General features: G+C 40.0%; 1 protein-coding gene across 1 annotated transcript in view; it reads right to left on the bottom strand.

Annotated features, from left to right (window-relative positions):
• The window catches only part of CIMAP2 (ciliary microtubule associated protein 2), a 183,698-nt gene that overhangs the window by 58,003 nt on the left and 113,168 nt on the right, over window positions 1–12,527 (bottom strand). Inside the window, exons 5-6 of the mRNA XM_086936212.1 lie at window positions 11,899–12,036; window positions 11,656–11,796 (exon numbers count right to left, since the gene is read on the bottom strand). Coding sequence (XP_086792338.1) covers window positions 11,656–11,796; window positions 11,899–12,036 — 279 coding nt within the window. The remainder of the gene's footprint in view (window positions 1–11,655; window positions 11,797–11,898; window positions 12,037–12,527) is intronic.

Genomic DNA, 12,527 nt, shown 5'->3' with positions numbered 1-12,527 from the left:
CGGTGTCAACTGCTTGACTAGCCCTAGCAGGGTCTCCTTGCTGTCCGCTGTCATATACTGGCAAGCAGCTGGCTCTTGAGGGCAAAGGAGGGGTCTATTGGGATCCACTTCTAAGAGAACATCTGTCTCCAGCTACCAGAATTGGACACTACTCTATTATACTTTCAGTTAATGCTGATAGCTAACTGTGTGCTCCTAACACTGAACATGCTTCAGAGGACCATATTCGTAGTTGGACATCTTGGTTGTTTCCTGGCTTTTTTGACGACTCGCTGATATCTGTGGGAGAGCCTTATGCAACCTCATGCATAGCAACTTGTGGAATTGCTACTCTATGTATGAGAAGAAGAGAACCATTTTTACCCTAAATATTGTGTGAATTAGGTCACTGGCCAGATATTGGTAAAATAGTCAGTACAGGCTTCCATGCATTACACTTTGCATTGCACAATACAACAATCAAGCTACTCATAAGTAGGGATGACCCAAAGTCTCTCTTCTTCTGTGCCCATGGCTTTCATGCAAGAAAGAGGCACTGGAGGATACATGAGACAACCAACATAATGGCATAACTACACTGGCCTAGTGGGCAAAAAATGTTGGACTGGAATGCAGCCCTGAGTAGATTCCAGTGACTGAGATTCATTTCAGCATTCCACACACTCTTTTTGTTTTTTCTTTTGTTTTGGAAAGAAAGACCCCTTATCCAGAAGAACTACTAACAATAGGTAACTTTGCCCAACTACTTGCCTCTGTCCCAGAGTTATAACCCACTAAATACGTCCATTTATAACATTTTGGAAGAAATCTTCCTAAACTAGCATAGTACAAGAAGTGTTCAACTAAACTGTTACTCCACACAAGAATATTAATTTGTTATTGACAATTGTCACCAATTTATGCTGGTTTTTGTAGGATTGCTTCATATTAATTGTTGCGTCTACTAACAAGTATACCTCTGTCTGAAACTCATATTCTTTACCTCACTCCTGGGCTGGGCTGCTACATATCAGGCTGGGTCTTGCCTACCTCATCATTTATCATTGGTTTACACATTGAGTTCACCAAACTAATAGTTGCCAAGGGCACTTAAAGAAGTTTAGTTCCTTTCTGAGAATGGTTCACTCAGGTGATTTCAAAGCATGTTTGTGATGAGTAGAACCATTGCTTCCCCTTAAGACCTCCACTGGGTCTGTGAATTTTGTATACCTAAGATCACAATATATCTCATATCACCGGTAAGTAATAAGTGAATGCAAAAATCAGCAACATTTTCCTTTAAAAATCCACTCTCGGACGAATCAACAAATAGTATACTTTTTGCAAATCAATAGGCACTACTTGTGATATCAGTACACCATTGTTTAAATAAAAGGTTTTGTTTCCACCTAATGCTAGATTTCCATACAACAATGCTATACAATCTGTGGGCATTGCAATTTACCATTTGTATTCAAGGACTAGAGTACCTTTTGCATTCCAACTGCATTGAGTATGTGCTCCCTCTGTACTCATGACTATGTAATGCTATGAGTACAAGTTGTGTCCCAAAGGCTTATATAGGAAAATAAAATGGGATATCACTCAAATGGTGCAACATTGACAAAGAAAAAGTGGTCTCGTTGGTTGTCACCAGTAGATACCCTAAGGTAATGACTCAGATTCACTTCAAATAAATGTGGTGGCAGCTTTTGAGTTAATTTTGAAGGAGGTGAAATCTAACCTCGCTCGTAATTCCACAACTCAGGCTGGTTTGATTCAACTTGTACCAAGACTCCAGCTAATCTTCATAAAGCCCTTAAGTCAATCCCTAGGGATCAGACCCTGGTCAGACTTTACTGGCAACAATATAAAGAGGCCAGAAAGAATAGGCAGAAAGTACTGAAAGAGGAGGCCTGGAACCTCCTTCATCAAGCTGCACTTTTAAACCACTCAGGAGCATTTTGGGTGGTAATCCTCCTTTCCTGACAAACAATTCAGATTCTACACTTGAGACCCATGGAGCTGAGGACACCTGGATTGAACATTTCCATAAAATCTTTGGCCTTATATATGATGGCCTGGAATCTCACCCAAAATGTACCCTAGCAACATCCAACACATTTTTATTATTTGATGAAGCTGAGGTCAGACGTGCCTTAGAGTAGTGTAACAGAAATAAGGACCCTGGCTCGGACGGTGCACCAAATGAATTCTTTTTTGAGAATCTGGACCTGTGGGGACCCTTCTTAAACAATGTTTTTAATGCTATAGCTAGAGTGGGGCCACCAGAATCATGGTCAAAAACAACAATTATAGTCTTAAAGTATAAGAAAGGTGATAAATCACTGCCTAAAAATTAAAGACCTATTTCTTTGTTGGATGGCACTGCCAAATTGAATGAGACGAGTCTTATTACACTGATTAGAAGAATGGGCCAGAAAGAGAAATATTTTTACAAAACCGCACAGTATGGCTTTAAAAAAGGTAAAGGCTTATTGGATCAATGCCTAAATCTAAGCTTGCTTATTTCCAAACACACATTAGCTACAAGGGGAACGATCTATATGGCCTTTATGGACCTATCAGCAGCCTTTGACTGTGTTTCCCACTCTCAACTATTGCATATCATTGAAGTGATGGGTATCGATAAGGCCATTATTTCTTTTATAAGGCAACTGTATGCTCAGGCTACAGTGTGTATGAGCTATGGAAATAATGGAGAATACCCTAGGTGGTTCCAGATTGAAAGAGGGGTTAGACTGGGATGCGTACTCGCTCCCTTTTTAAAAATGTTCTATTCACACAAATGGCGTGGAGATGCCCCTGCTTGATCCTACTCTAAACGACCCTATGATAAACCAGGTCCGCATTCACATACCCCTTTATGCGGATGACACAGTCCTAATAGCACGGACTGGCTTGGCATAGCCGAAACTGATTACGGAGTATGTGAAATTCATGCAAAATCTGGTCTTACATGTGAATGAGGCTAAATAATTTGTTTTAGTGGCTGGCCATCGGGCAAAGCAAAACCCAATCTTTCACGTAGTTGGTCATAAAGTTGAACAGATAGACACCTTTTCGTATTTGGAAATATTGTTCAATAAAACCTCTTCTTGAACCAATATGGTCACTAATAGAAGTCTGTTTTTGGGGGAAAGTATGCATGCCGTTTTTATTTTTATTAAAAAATTGGGTTCCAAACGATTGGACGTTATTAAAAAGATACATAGAGCCAAAGCTACCTTTGTTGCGACATATGGAGCAGGAGTATGGGGACACACAAATTCTGAATCACTTCAATCTATAGAGGATAGTTTTCTGAAAAAGTAAGTAGCCCTCCCTAGTAGCTGTTCCTCCTTTAACTGCCACCGTGAGCTGGGAGTATCCGATATATCCAATCAGGTCCGTCTAGCACCAATTCTGCTGTGGCACTCAATATGGAGAAGGGAATCTCTCTATCTCACTCAATATGTCATTAAAGACTGCCTCTCCCTTGATAATGTTCAAAAGATCCCATTGATCTCGTATGTTCGACATACTTTTACCACTCTAGGTTTACAACACCTCTTTGAGACCCCCATCTACATGTGTGACCACCTCTAAAAAACAAATTAAAAAGTATTTTTTAAGTAAATGGAAAGAGAAAGATATAAATATTATTATAATAAATCAACAATCGCAACCTATTTTAACATACCTGCTATCCCTGAGGGATCAGCCTCCTACCTGTCGTTTGTTACAATCCTTCACCAATGATTTTTATTATTAAGGTTTGGATTAAATCTTATTCCTTGTATGTTGGGCAACCCTTCTGCCATTTATTCACAGCAAGCTTTGCCTCCTTGCCCATGCGATGAAGTATCGACCCAAACTGACTTTCTTTTCTTCTTCTTCTGTAAATATTATACACTATATCAGAAAATGTATATCTTTCCCATTATGCGCATATATAATTTTGGGCAATGCCGACCAGGATTATACTTTTTGCAAGTGCTCCATGATCATTATGTTTGTTACTGTGTAGAGTATTTTTTTATATCGATCACTGAAGGCAAGTAGGTCAAATAAATAACTGTGACAAATAGTTATTTTATTAATCTTTTTTATTCACTGTTTTTATGTTTTTTTAATGTATACTAATATTATCTATGAATTTCGATATTGGATGTCTTGTTAATGCAACTCTGTGCTTTTTTGATCTATGTGTATTTTAGATCGAATAAAGTATTTTGACTGACTGACTAAGCAATGGTAGCTTGGGCAAGCAATCAAGGTTTACTTAAAAGGGATCGGGAAAACATGACGGCCGGCTAGCAGCGGGTCGCGGGTGCAGGGAGAGGTGCTGGTGCGAGTTACCTGTACAGGCGGCATACTTGTTACCTTTCGCCTGGTTTCATCTCGTGCGCTATGCATACCGGAGTGTGAGTGGGGGTTGTCGGCGTTGGTGGCGTTCGAGAGGCTGTCCTCGTTGTTTGTTGCGGTTCTGCTGTGGAGCCTCGGCGGTGTATGGCGGCCAGGGAGGCGGAAGGATCTCAGAGCCGGAGCGAGGCGGAGGCGGAGTCAGTGGTAGCTGTAGCGGCAGGGAGAAAGGCTGGGAGAGAGCAGCGCACGAGTTGGAGAGAGGTCGGCGTGCTACTGCAAGGATCGGCTACAGAGGTGTTGGGGGGCGCAGAAGGGGAGAGGACACAGCCCTATTGGGTAAAAACTTCACGGATGCTAAAAATTATGAAGGTACTGTTGTCCCTGCCCCTGTTATAGAGGTCCCAGTAAAGTTGAGCAATTTGGGTGAAGTTGTTACTGTAGGTGCCTCAGGCTACACGTTGAGAAGTGCTGGGAAGGGAGGTGGCGATAAGGCAATAGCGAAACATAGTGGTCCCCCTAAGGTTAAAGATAAAAGCTCACAAGATATCACTTTAAATAAAGCACAAAAGAAAAAGAATTGTTCTAAACAGTGCAATAAATTAGGGAAACCTAGTATCTTGGAGCGAAAACTTAAGACAACTCCATCTCTTAGTTCGTTTTTTAAAACAGTCCCAAAGACCTTGATATTAAAACCTAACCCTGTGCAGCCTAGCCAGAGTACAAAATCTCCGGTGACTAAAGTGCAGGTGTCCGGCGCTAGGGGCTCTGAGGGCTTGCAAGATTGGTCCTTCCATTTGAGTCCTAATTGGTACCAGGTTCTTGTGTTAGACATGGACGGGCCAGGGCAAGATGAGCATGAAAACAAAGAATCAGCAGACTCAGTAATATCTAATATAGCTCAGTTGAATCCTTTAGGAGAATTAGCAGAGGATGTAGCGTGTACTAATAGCTCTGTTTCTGAACAAATGTTTTTAGAGGATAACGAAATCGAGTTAGATAACCCAGATTTGCCAGTAATTGTCCTTTTGAAAAAACTAGATATGGATATGCATAAGGGGTTCAAGATCTCAAAAATGAATCAAGAAAGTATTCACGCTTCATGTAGCATGTTAGAGGTGAAATTTAACGCACTGAGTTCTCGTACTGAGGTGTTAGAGGCTGAGGTTAAGAAGATTCAGGAGTCTGTGGCGGATAACCGTAAGGAAATTGAGGAGATTAAGTTCAGAGAGAGGGCGCAGGAGGACAGAGTGGAAATGCTTGAAAATATGCAAAAACGCAAAAATGTAATAAATTTGAGACTACCTGAAGGGAAAGAGGGATCAGACATTAAAAAATATGTGGTACACCTTCTTAAGTGTGAACTAGAATTAGATGAGGACGAAGATTTGATCTTTGCAGACATACAGAGGGTCCATCGTGATCCCTTCAGGCTGAATTCGAATCGTACCAAGCCGAGGAAAATGTTAGTACATTTTTTGACGTATAATTTGAAAGAAAACATTTTATCGGCTGCTCTTAAAAAGAAAAGCATTTCAGTTGACGGGGCAAAAGTCGAAGTAAGATCTGACTTGTCACAATGGACGGCTAACAGACAGTGGGAGCTAGGCAAGCGGAAGGAGCCTCTTAGGAATTTGGGAGCTACGGTTCAACTTAAGTTTCCAGCATTTTTGAAAGTTATGTGGTGGAATAAGATGTACTCTTTTCGAGCTATTGAAGAAGTGGATGCATTTATTGAGCAATGTCAAGAGATGACTCAAGGCAAGTTCATAAATTCTGTAGTATGGAAATTTATAAAGTTAACTTAAAGCATAGCTCTTAGACTTAGCTTGTACATATTATATTCATTAAAACATGTTAGCTATATAGCACCACCACTGTAGGCACCCTAGGGCTGAGGCCATGGGTAAGTCGGTTGGGTTTTCCAGGGGAGGGAGGGGCGGGGTAGAGGGTAGTAGGGAGGTAGCAGGGATTTGAGGTTGAGGGAGGGCAAGGGCATGGGAGAAAACAACAACAAAAATTCCTCAGAAGCATATTTGTCACCAGGATGTTTGAACTATTCTGTTTTGAGTTTGATGAATGGGGCTAGTGCAATAGAATAGAATTTTTTGTCGTGGAATGTTAACGGCCTACGCGTAAAGTCCAGGAGACGGATAATACTAAAGTATTTAGAGGATTCATTGGCCCTGATTATTATTTTACAAGAGACGCATTTTACTGCCATTGAGAATCAGGACATTTTTTCGGCCCAAAGGTGGGTTGCAAATTCGTTTTATACGCCCCAAACTATAGTTACGAAAGGGGTGGCAGTTTTGGTTAGGCAAGGAGTAAATTTTATTGTAGAATCTACAGTCGTAGAGGCGAAAGGGAGATGGTTGATTTTGAAAGTAAAAGTGGCAGGGGAACCATTAATTATTATCGGATACTACGGTCTTAATCAGGATGATGATGGGCCTCTAGATGCTCTAGCTAGCAAATTATTAGGTCTTGCGGGGAAAATTATCATGGCAGGAGACTTCAACACGGTAATGGATAATAATTTAGATCGGTCGGAAAAATCGAGAGGGTTGATAAACTCTAAAATGTCCAGTAGAGTTAGGCTGTTGATGACTCAGTACGGGCTGTGTGATATTTGGAGGGTAAAGTCAGATCAGCGGCTAAGTTAAACATATTATAATAAAAAATATAAGCATAGATCCCGAATAGATTATTTTTTGCTTGAATCTAGATTAAAAGATTATACTGATGACGGTGGGACACGTAGATGTTCATATTTCAGACCACTCAGCTATCACACTGATTATGAAGTTAAAGACAAGTGGATTGGATTCAGCCTGGAGGTTAGATCGAACAGTCCTTCTGGATCAGGAAAGCTTAAAAGCCATAAATGAAGAGTTAGAGATTTTTTGGGAGAAAGCCTTAGGCATGGTAAAGATTGAGACAGTTTGGGAAACCTGCAAAGCTTTTTTGAGAGGCAGATTGGGAGCTTTGGGAGCAAAGAAGAGGAGACCCTATCATAGTAAAGTGTCAGAGCTGGAAGGAAAAATTTGCTTGAGTGAAATCAAGATCATAAATACTGGCGAATCTACAATAGGGGGGCAGGCTCTGCACGATCTGGCAGTGTTGAAATCAGATCTTACGGCAGTCTTAACTCATAGAATTAAAGAAAAGTGGGAAGCTAGTTAATTGGCCCATTTTGGCTATGGGGAGGGTTGTAGTAAACTTCTAGCATGGAAGGCGAAAAAAGATCAAGTTCCAATTTCATAAAGGAAGTGAAATTGGAAGAGTCAGACATTACTATTACTGATAGTAAAGGTATAGCAGACGCCTTTTTTGATTATTTCTCGAAGGTCACTCTATAGGGAAGATCTAAATCCTGAGTCTTCAGCAATTAGGGGCTGGTTACAGCTTGTGGATCCACTTCCAACTGAGCTTAAGCAGATATTAAATGGTGAAATATCTCTTCTGGAAGTGGAAAGGGCCATAAAGTCGGGAAGGAGAGGTAAGGTTCCTGGGCCAGATGGCCTTCCGGCTGAAGTATATAAAACTTTGATGGGTAATATTGCTCCCGTAATGCACCAATTATTTAATAGCATTTTTCAGGGGGAGGCTACATTGCCCGATTCATGGAATGAGGTGACTATTGTTTTAATCTCAAAAACAGGAAAATCACCTAAATATTTGGACTCTCATAGGCCAATATCGCTACTAAATTGCAATTACAAACTTTTTGCAAAAAATATGGCTGACAGGTTAAGTTTGGTGATTCCAAAATTAGTACATGATGACCAAAAGGGATTTATCAGGGGCAGATTTTTAAAGGAGCTTACTTTTTCATTAATAGGTGCAATGGATATGGCCTTAGTTTATAAACTCCCCTTGGCGTTAATAGTACTTGATGCCGCCATGGCTTTTGACCGAGTAAATTGGTCTATCCTAAAGGCCCTTTTGGGTCATCTTAATTTAGGAACATGTTTTACCAATTCTTTGTTATCCTTATATCATTCACCCTCCTCTAAGGTACTGATTAACGGGATTTTAACTCAGTCTATTAAGGTGATGCGTGGTACACAGCAGGGCTGTCCCCTGTCTCCCCTATTGTTTGACTTGTATATAGAACCTCTTGCTTGTAGGATTAGGAATGCAGAAAATATCCCCCCTTTTGTGTGGAGGGGTAGTTTAAGAAAATAGGTCTATATGCAGATGATATAATTATTTACACCCCTAATTTGCATCAATCAATGAAAGGTTTATTAGAATTAACCAAAGATTTTGGACTTGTCTCAGGCTTCGAGATAAACAAGAGATCATGTCCTGGAATTTAAATACAGAAGGGGTAATATGTAAAGCTAAGATGAGATACCTGGGAGTAAGGATCACACACAACATTGGAGAGCTAACAAAAATTAATTTTTTTAAGATAAAAAGAGAAATGGTTGCCACTTTGCGAGGATGGGCACATTTACCACTCACCCTTTATGGTCGTACGAATCTGGTAAAGATGGTGATTCTGCCAAAACTGACTTTTTTTGTCTGAAACAATTCCCCTGGCATTTAAAAAAGATTGGATTAAGAGGTTACAGAGCGAGATTAGCTCTTTTATATGGGCCTCGAAAGGATCCCGGTTGTCCTGGAAAAAAGTTAAGAAAAAAGCTTGTTAAGGGGGGACTGGCGGCCCCTGACTTTCAGATATATTTGTGGGCTTTTCAGTTAAAAAATTTTAGAATGTTGTTGGACACTTCGACGGCTTCATCTATTGGAAAAATGTTTGCTGCAATGCTTAACCCCTTCCATGCTCATGACGAGCTGAGCTCGTCACGCAGTACAGTGCTTCTGTGCTCATAACGAGCTGAGCTCGTCATGAACACACCCGTTTTTATTAGGGCCCAGCACAGGAGAGGAATCTCTCAAGCAGCGATGTGGTTAAGAGTTACAATTACAATGAGCACGGTTTTTTGTGCAAATTTTCTGATCCAAGGTTCTTTAAGAAAATGAGGCTCAAGACTTTGCATGAAGCAGCGGAGCTCTGGTTTAAGGTTAGGAGAGTATTAAAAATTCCCTACTATGGCCGTATGGCCCCAATATGGGATGCCCCAGTTTCACCTCGCTGGTCTAAGGATGCATATCTACCCCTCTGAGAGCGACGGGTCTCGAGCGCTGAGGTGACTTATTTCCAGATGGAAAGTTGATTGCTTGGGAGCAAGGCGGGGCGACCTGGGGTATGGGTTTTAAAATTTTAAATATTTACAAATTTGCAGTTGGGCAAGCAAAGTGGATAATGTCGCTGGAGTCCAGAATGAGCTTAAAGAAAAACTCTTTTCAACTCAATCCTATAAAAAAGAAGTTGCCCTTTGGTATTGGTCAATACTCGAGATGGAAGACGGCCCTTTCCTACTTCCTGAGGTCCTGTTGGGTGATTGCTTGCCGGACATTGCTATGGAGAATCAATGGCAAGTAACTATGGCTATGCTATGTAAAACACTTAAGTCTGCAAACCCAAGGCGGAACCATTTGTTTTCAATTCACAGGGCATATTGGTCTCCCCGCAGTATTTCAAAAAGTAATGCTGGCGGAATGGTGGAATGCCCCAAATGTAAAAGCCCCAATGAGGACGACTTGCATATGTTTGTGAACTGTCCGAATATCAGAGAGTTCTGGGAGGCCGTAAGTAACTGCTTGTCACAAGTCCTAGACCAGAGGATTGAGGTAAGCCCTGAATTAATTATAACCGGAAGATATGATTTGCAAAGTAAGGACATTGATGACAAAGCTAAACTGTTTTTTTATGGTGCTTTGCTGGCTCAGAGGGAGATCTGCAAATTATGGGTTTCTCCAATATCTCCTACTATTTTAGATTGGTTGCGAGCCATGAGATACATCGCTAAATTAGATACCTTGGATCAGACAAAGAAAATGCGTGAATTTTGGTCACCTTTTTTGTTGTATTTTGGGTGAGGGAGGAAAAACTTGGCTGGGAGTAGGCTAATTAAATAATAATAATCCAATGATTAAGGCCTTGGCCTATCTCACCGGCGGTGCTCCTTTCACTTAGGAAAAAGGTAGATAAGGTAGCGGTGCTCTAAGAGGAAGACTCTTCAAATTTCTGGTGGTCCATATAAGAGTTATTTCACTCGTAGCAGTACTGCACAAGCCTTTGTCTCTAGAGCTGGTATATGAGATAAAAAGCCCTTGGGCGGTATCGTTTACGGAAAAGGTGGCAAAAAGGCAAATGAGGATATACAAATTAAAAAAAATAAAAAATATAAAAAGATTTACTTAAAAGGTCATAGTTGGTTTGGCATTCCAACAATTTATAGATTGCAGAGTAGTTATTCACAAAAGAATCAATGCCCATTCGGAGATAAATATCTAGAAATGAATGGGTCTTTATTTATAGTTGGAAGTTAAAGCCATTACAATGAAGACTCGGCAATGGATCTCTTGAAGTCCTGGCACATTCTGTGGCTGAGATATGAAACAAGCGGTATTCTAGTGCTTGCACGCTCAGGAGCTCTAGCTGATTTAATATGAGAATATATTGGCATTATTCCCCTTTGGGGGAAGGGTTTCTTGGCTTCACTTTAGGTTTGAGTTCCTGCACTTTACTGAATGGAGTCTGAGTGCCAACCAAGTTACTGTTCTGTCCATGAAATTGAAGTAGCCAAGTGTTTCTGAGCAAATAATGAAACACCTGCATCAAACCCAAACATCCTCCCACCAAACATTTACTAGGGATTGTAAAAACCACTGTAAGTGGGGGTTTACTGAATGACAAAAACAAGTGTGCTGCATCCCTAGTAATATGTCCAAAGTAATAACTGTTCTTAAGGAGTCAGCAAAGCAACATAAAGAAAGCAAGTAAAATGCGCTAAGAACTGGTACAGCCACACAAAAAAACACCCAAAGCAGTAACTAAAAAACATGGATTAAAAACTGAGAACGCAAATTAAAACTTAAATCTTGTTGGGTATGGAAACAATGTAAACCTAATAATAAATAAGTAGTCAGGGGAAAATTCTACCAAATTCTGGAAGCTCCAAATATGGCTTGAGCCGTTTAAAGTAGAAGGAAGAGTATGTGGATAAAGAAATCAAAACATTCTTTATGATTGATAAGAAATATGTATCAAAGGGTTGGACAAAATGACAATCCTTTGAATCGGAAAGGATGTAAATTGGATATCCTTTCTTAGTAAACAGGAAAACATTTTACTTCTTATTGTCATTACTGTATTGAACAAACTGGCGAAAGGTAATAATGCAGTTTTTAATTGCTTTAAGTGCATTCATAATGGTAAATTATCATAGTTACCAGTGTTGCAAAATGTCCAGAAGCAATCTTTGTCCTTTCTCCCGTGAAAAGATCATAAGGACCGCGTATGCTGACCACCCGATTTAGCAGGTCATCAATATAATTTCGAACATTATAGGTCCCTGGTCCCAAATTGCTTGCCTTTGAAACACAAAACATCCATAACGGGAAAAAAGTTATACCAAAATTCAATATGTTAGTTTTCAGATTTTCCTAAGGCAAAACCAAATTGTATTGACTCACCATTCCAGGGTATGGTAGACCTCTTGTGGTTGTTGAACCCATTATTCCACGGCAGATACCACACTGTCTTTCTTTTTCTTCTAGTAGTGCATAAGGGTTTCCTTTTTTACCATAGGAACCAGGACCAGGTGTTGCAAACTATAGACACAATTGAGAATGTATCAATGATCTAGATTTCGCTATGATACGGAGAAAATTAAAAGTTGGAATTACTTCATTTGAAGAAATTATATAATTGAAGCAATTTTACTGTAGGTAAACAATTAGAAAGTGGCAATGAGGAAAGATAATGTTATTTTGCAACATAAATAAAGAATTAGGTAGGTTTCTGATAATACACATTTAAATCTTTTAATTTATTTTTACAAAACCATTTCCTAAACAAATAACTAAAAGTTGCTTCTCTGTAGCAATGTGTCCTGAACTCTGCAGTGCTTACTCACTCATACTCTTCAGATGTTTGCACTTGACAAGCAAGGAATGCATGGTAAAATACTGACAAAACATACAGATTGTCTCTCATTTGTAGTTCAGACAGTAGCAGGATTGGCCATTATCTTAACAGGTATTTACAGCACTTTGAAACAGCAAAAACTACAGTATTAACCCCTTTGCCCAGGCCGCGATTT

Source organism: Lissotriton vulgaris, chromosome 1_1, assembly GCF_964263255.1.
Source record: "Lissotriton vulgaris chromosome 1_1, aLisVul1.2, whole genome shotgun sequence".
NCBI lineage: Eukaryota > Metazoa > Chordata > Amphibia > Caudata > Salamandridae > Lissotriton > Lissotriton vulgaris.
Note: the sequence above shows the minus strand (reverse complement) of the source record. Positions and strands in the feature narration are given on the sequence as shown.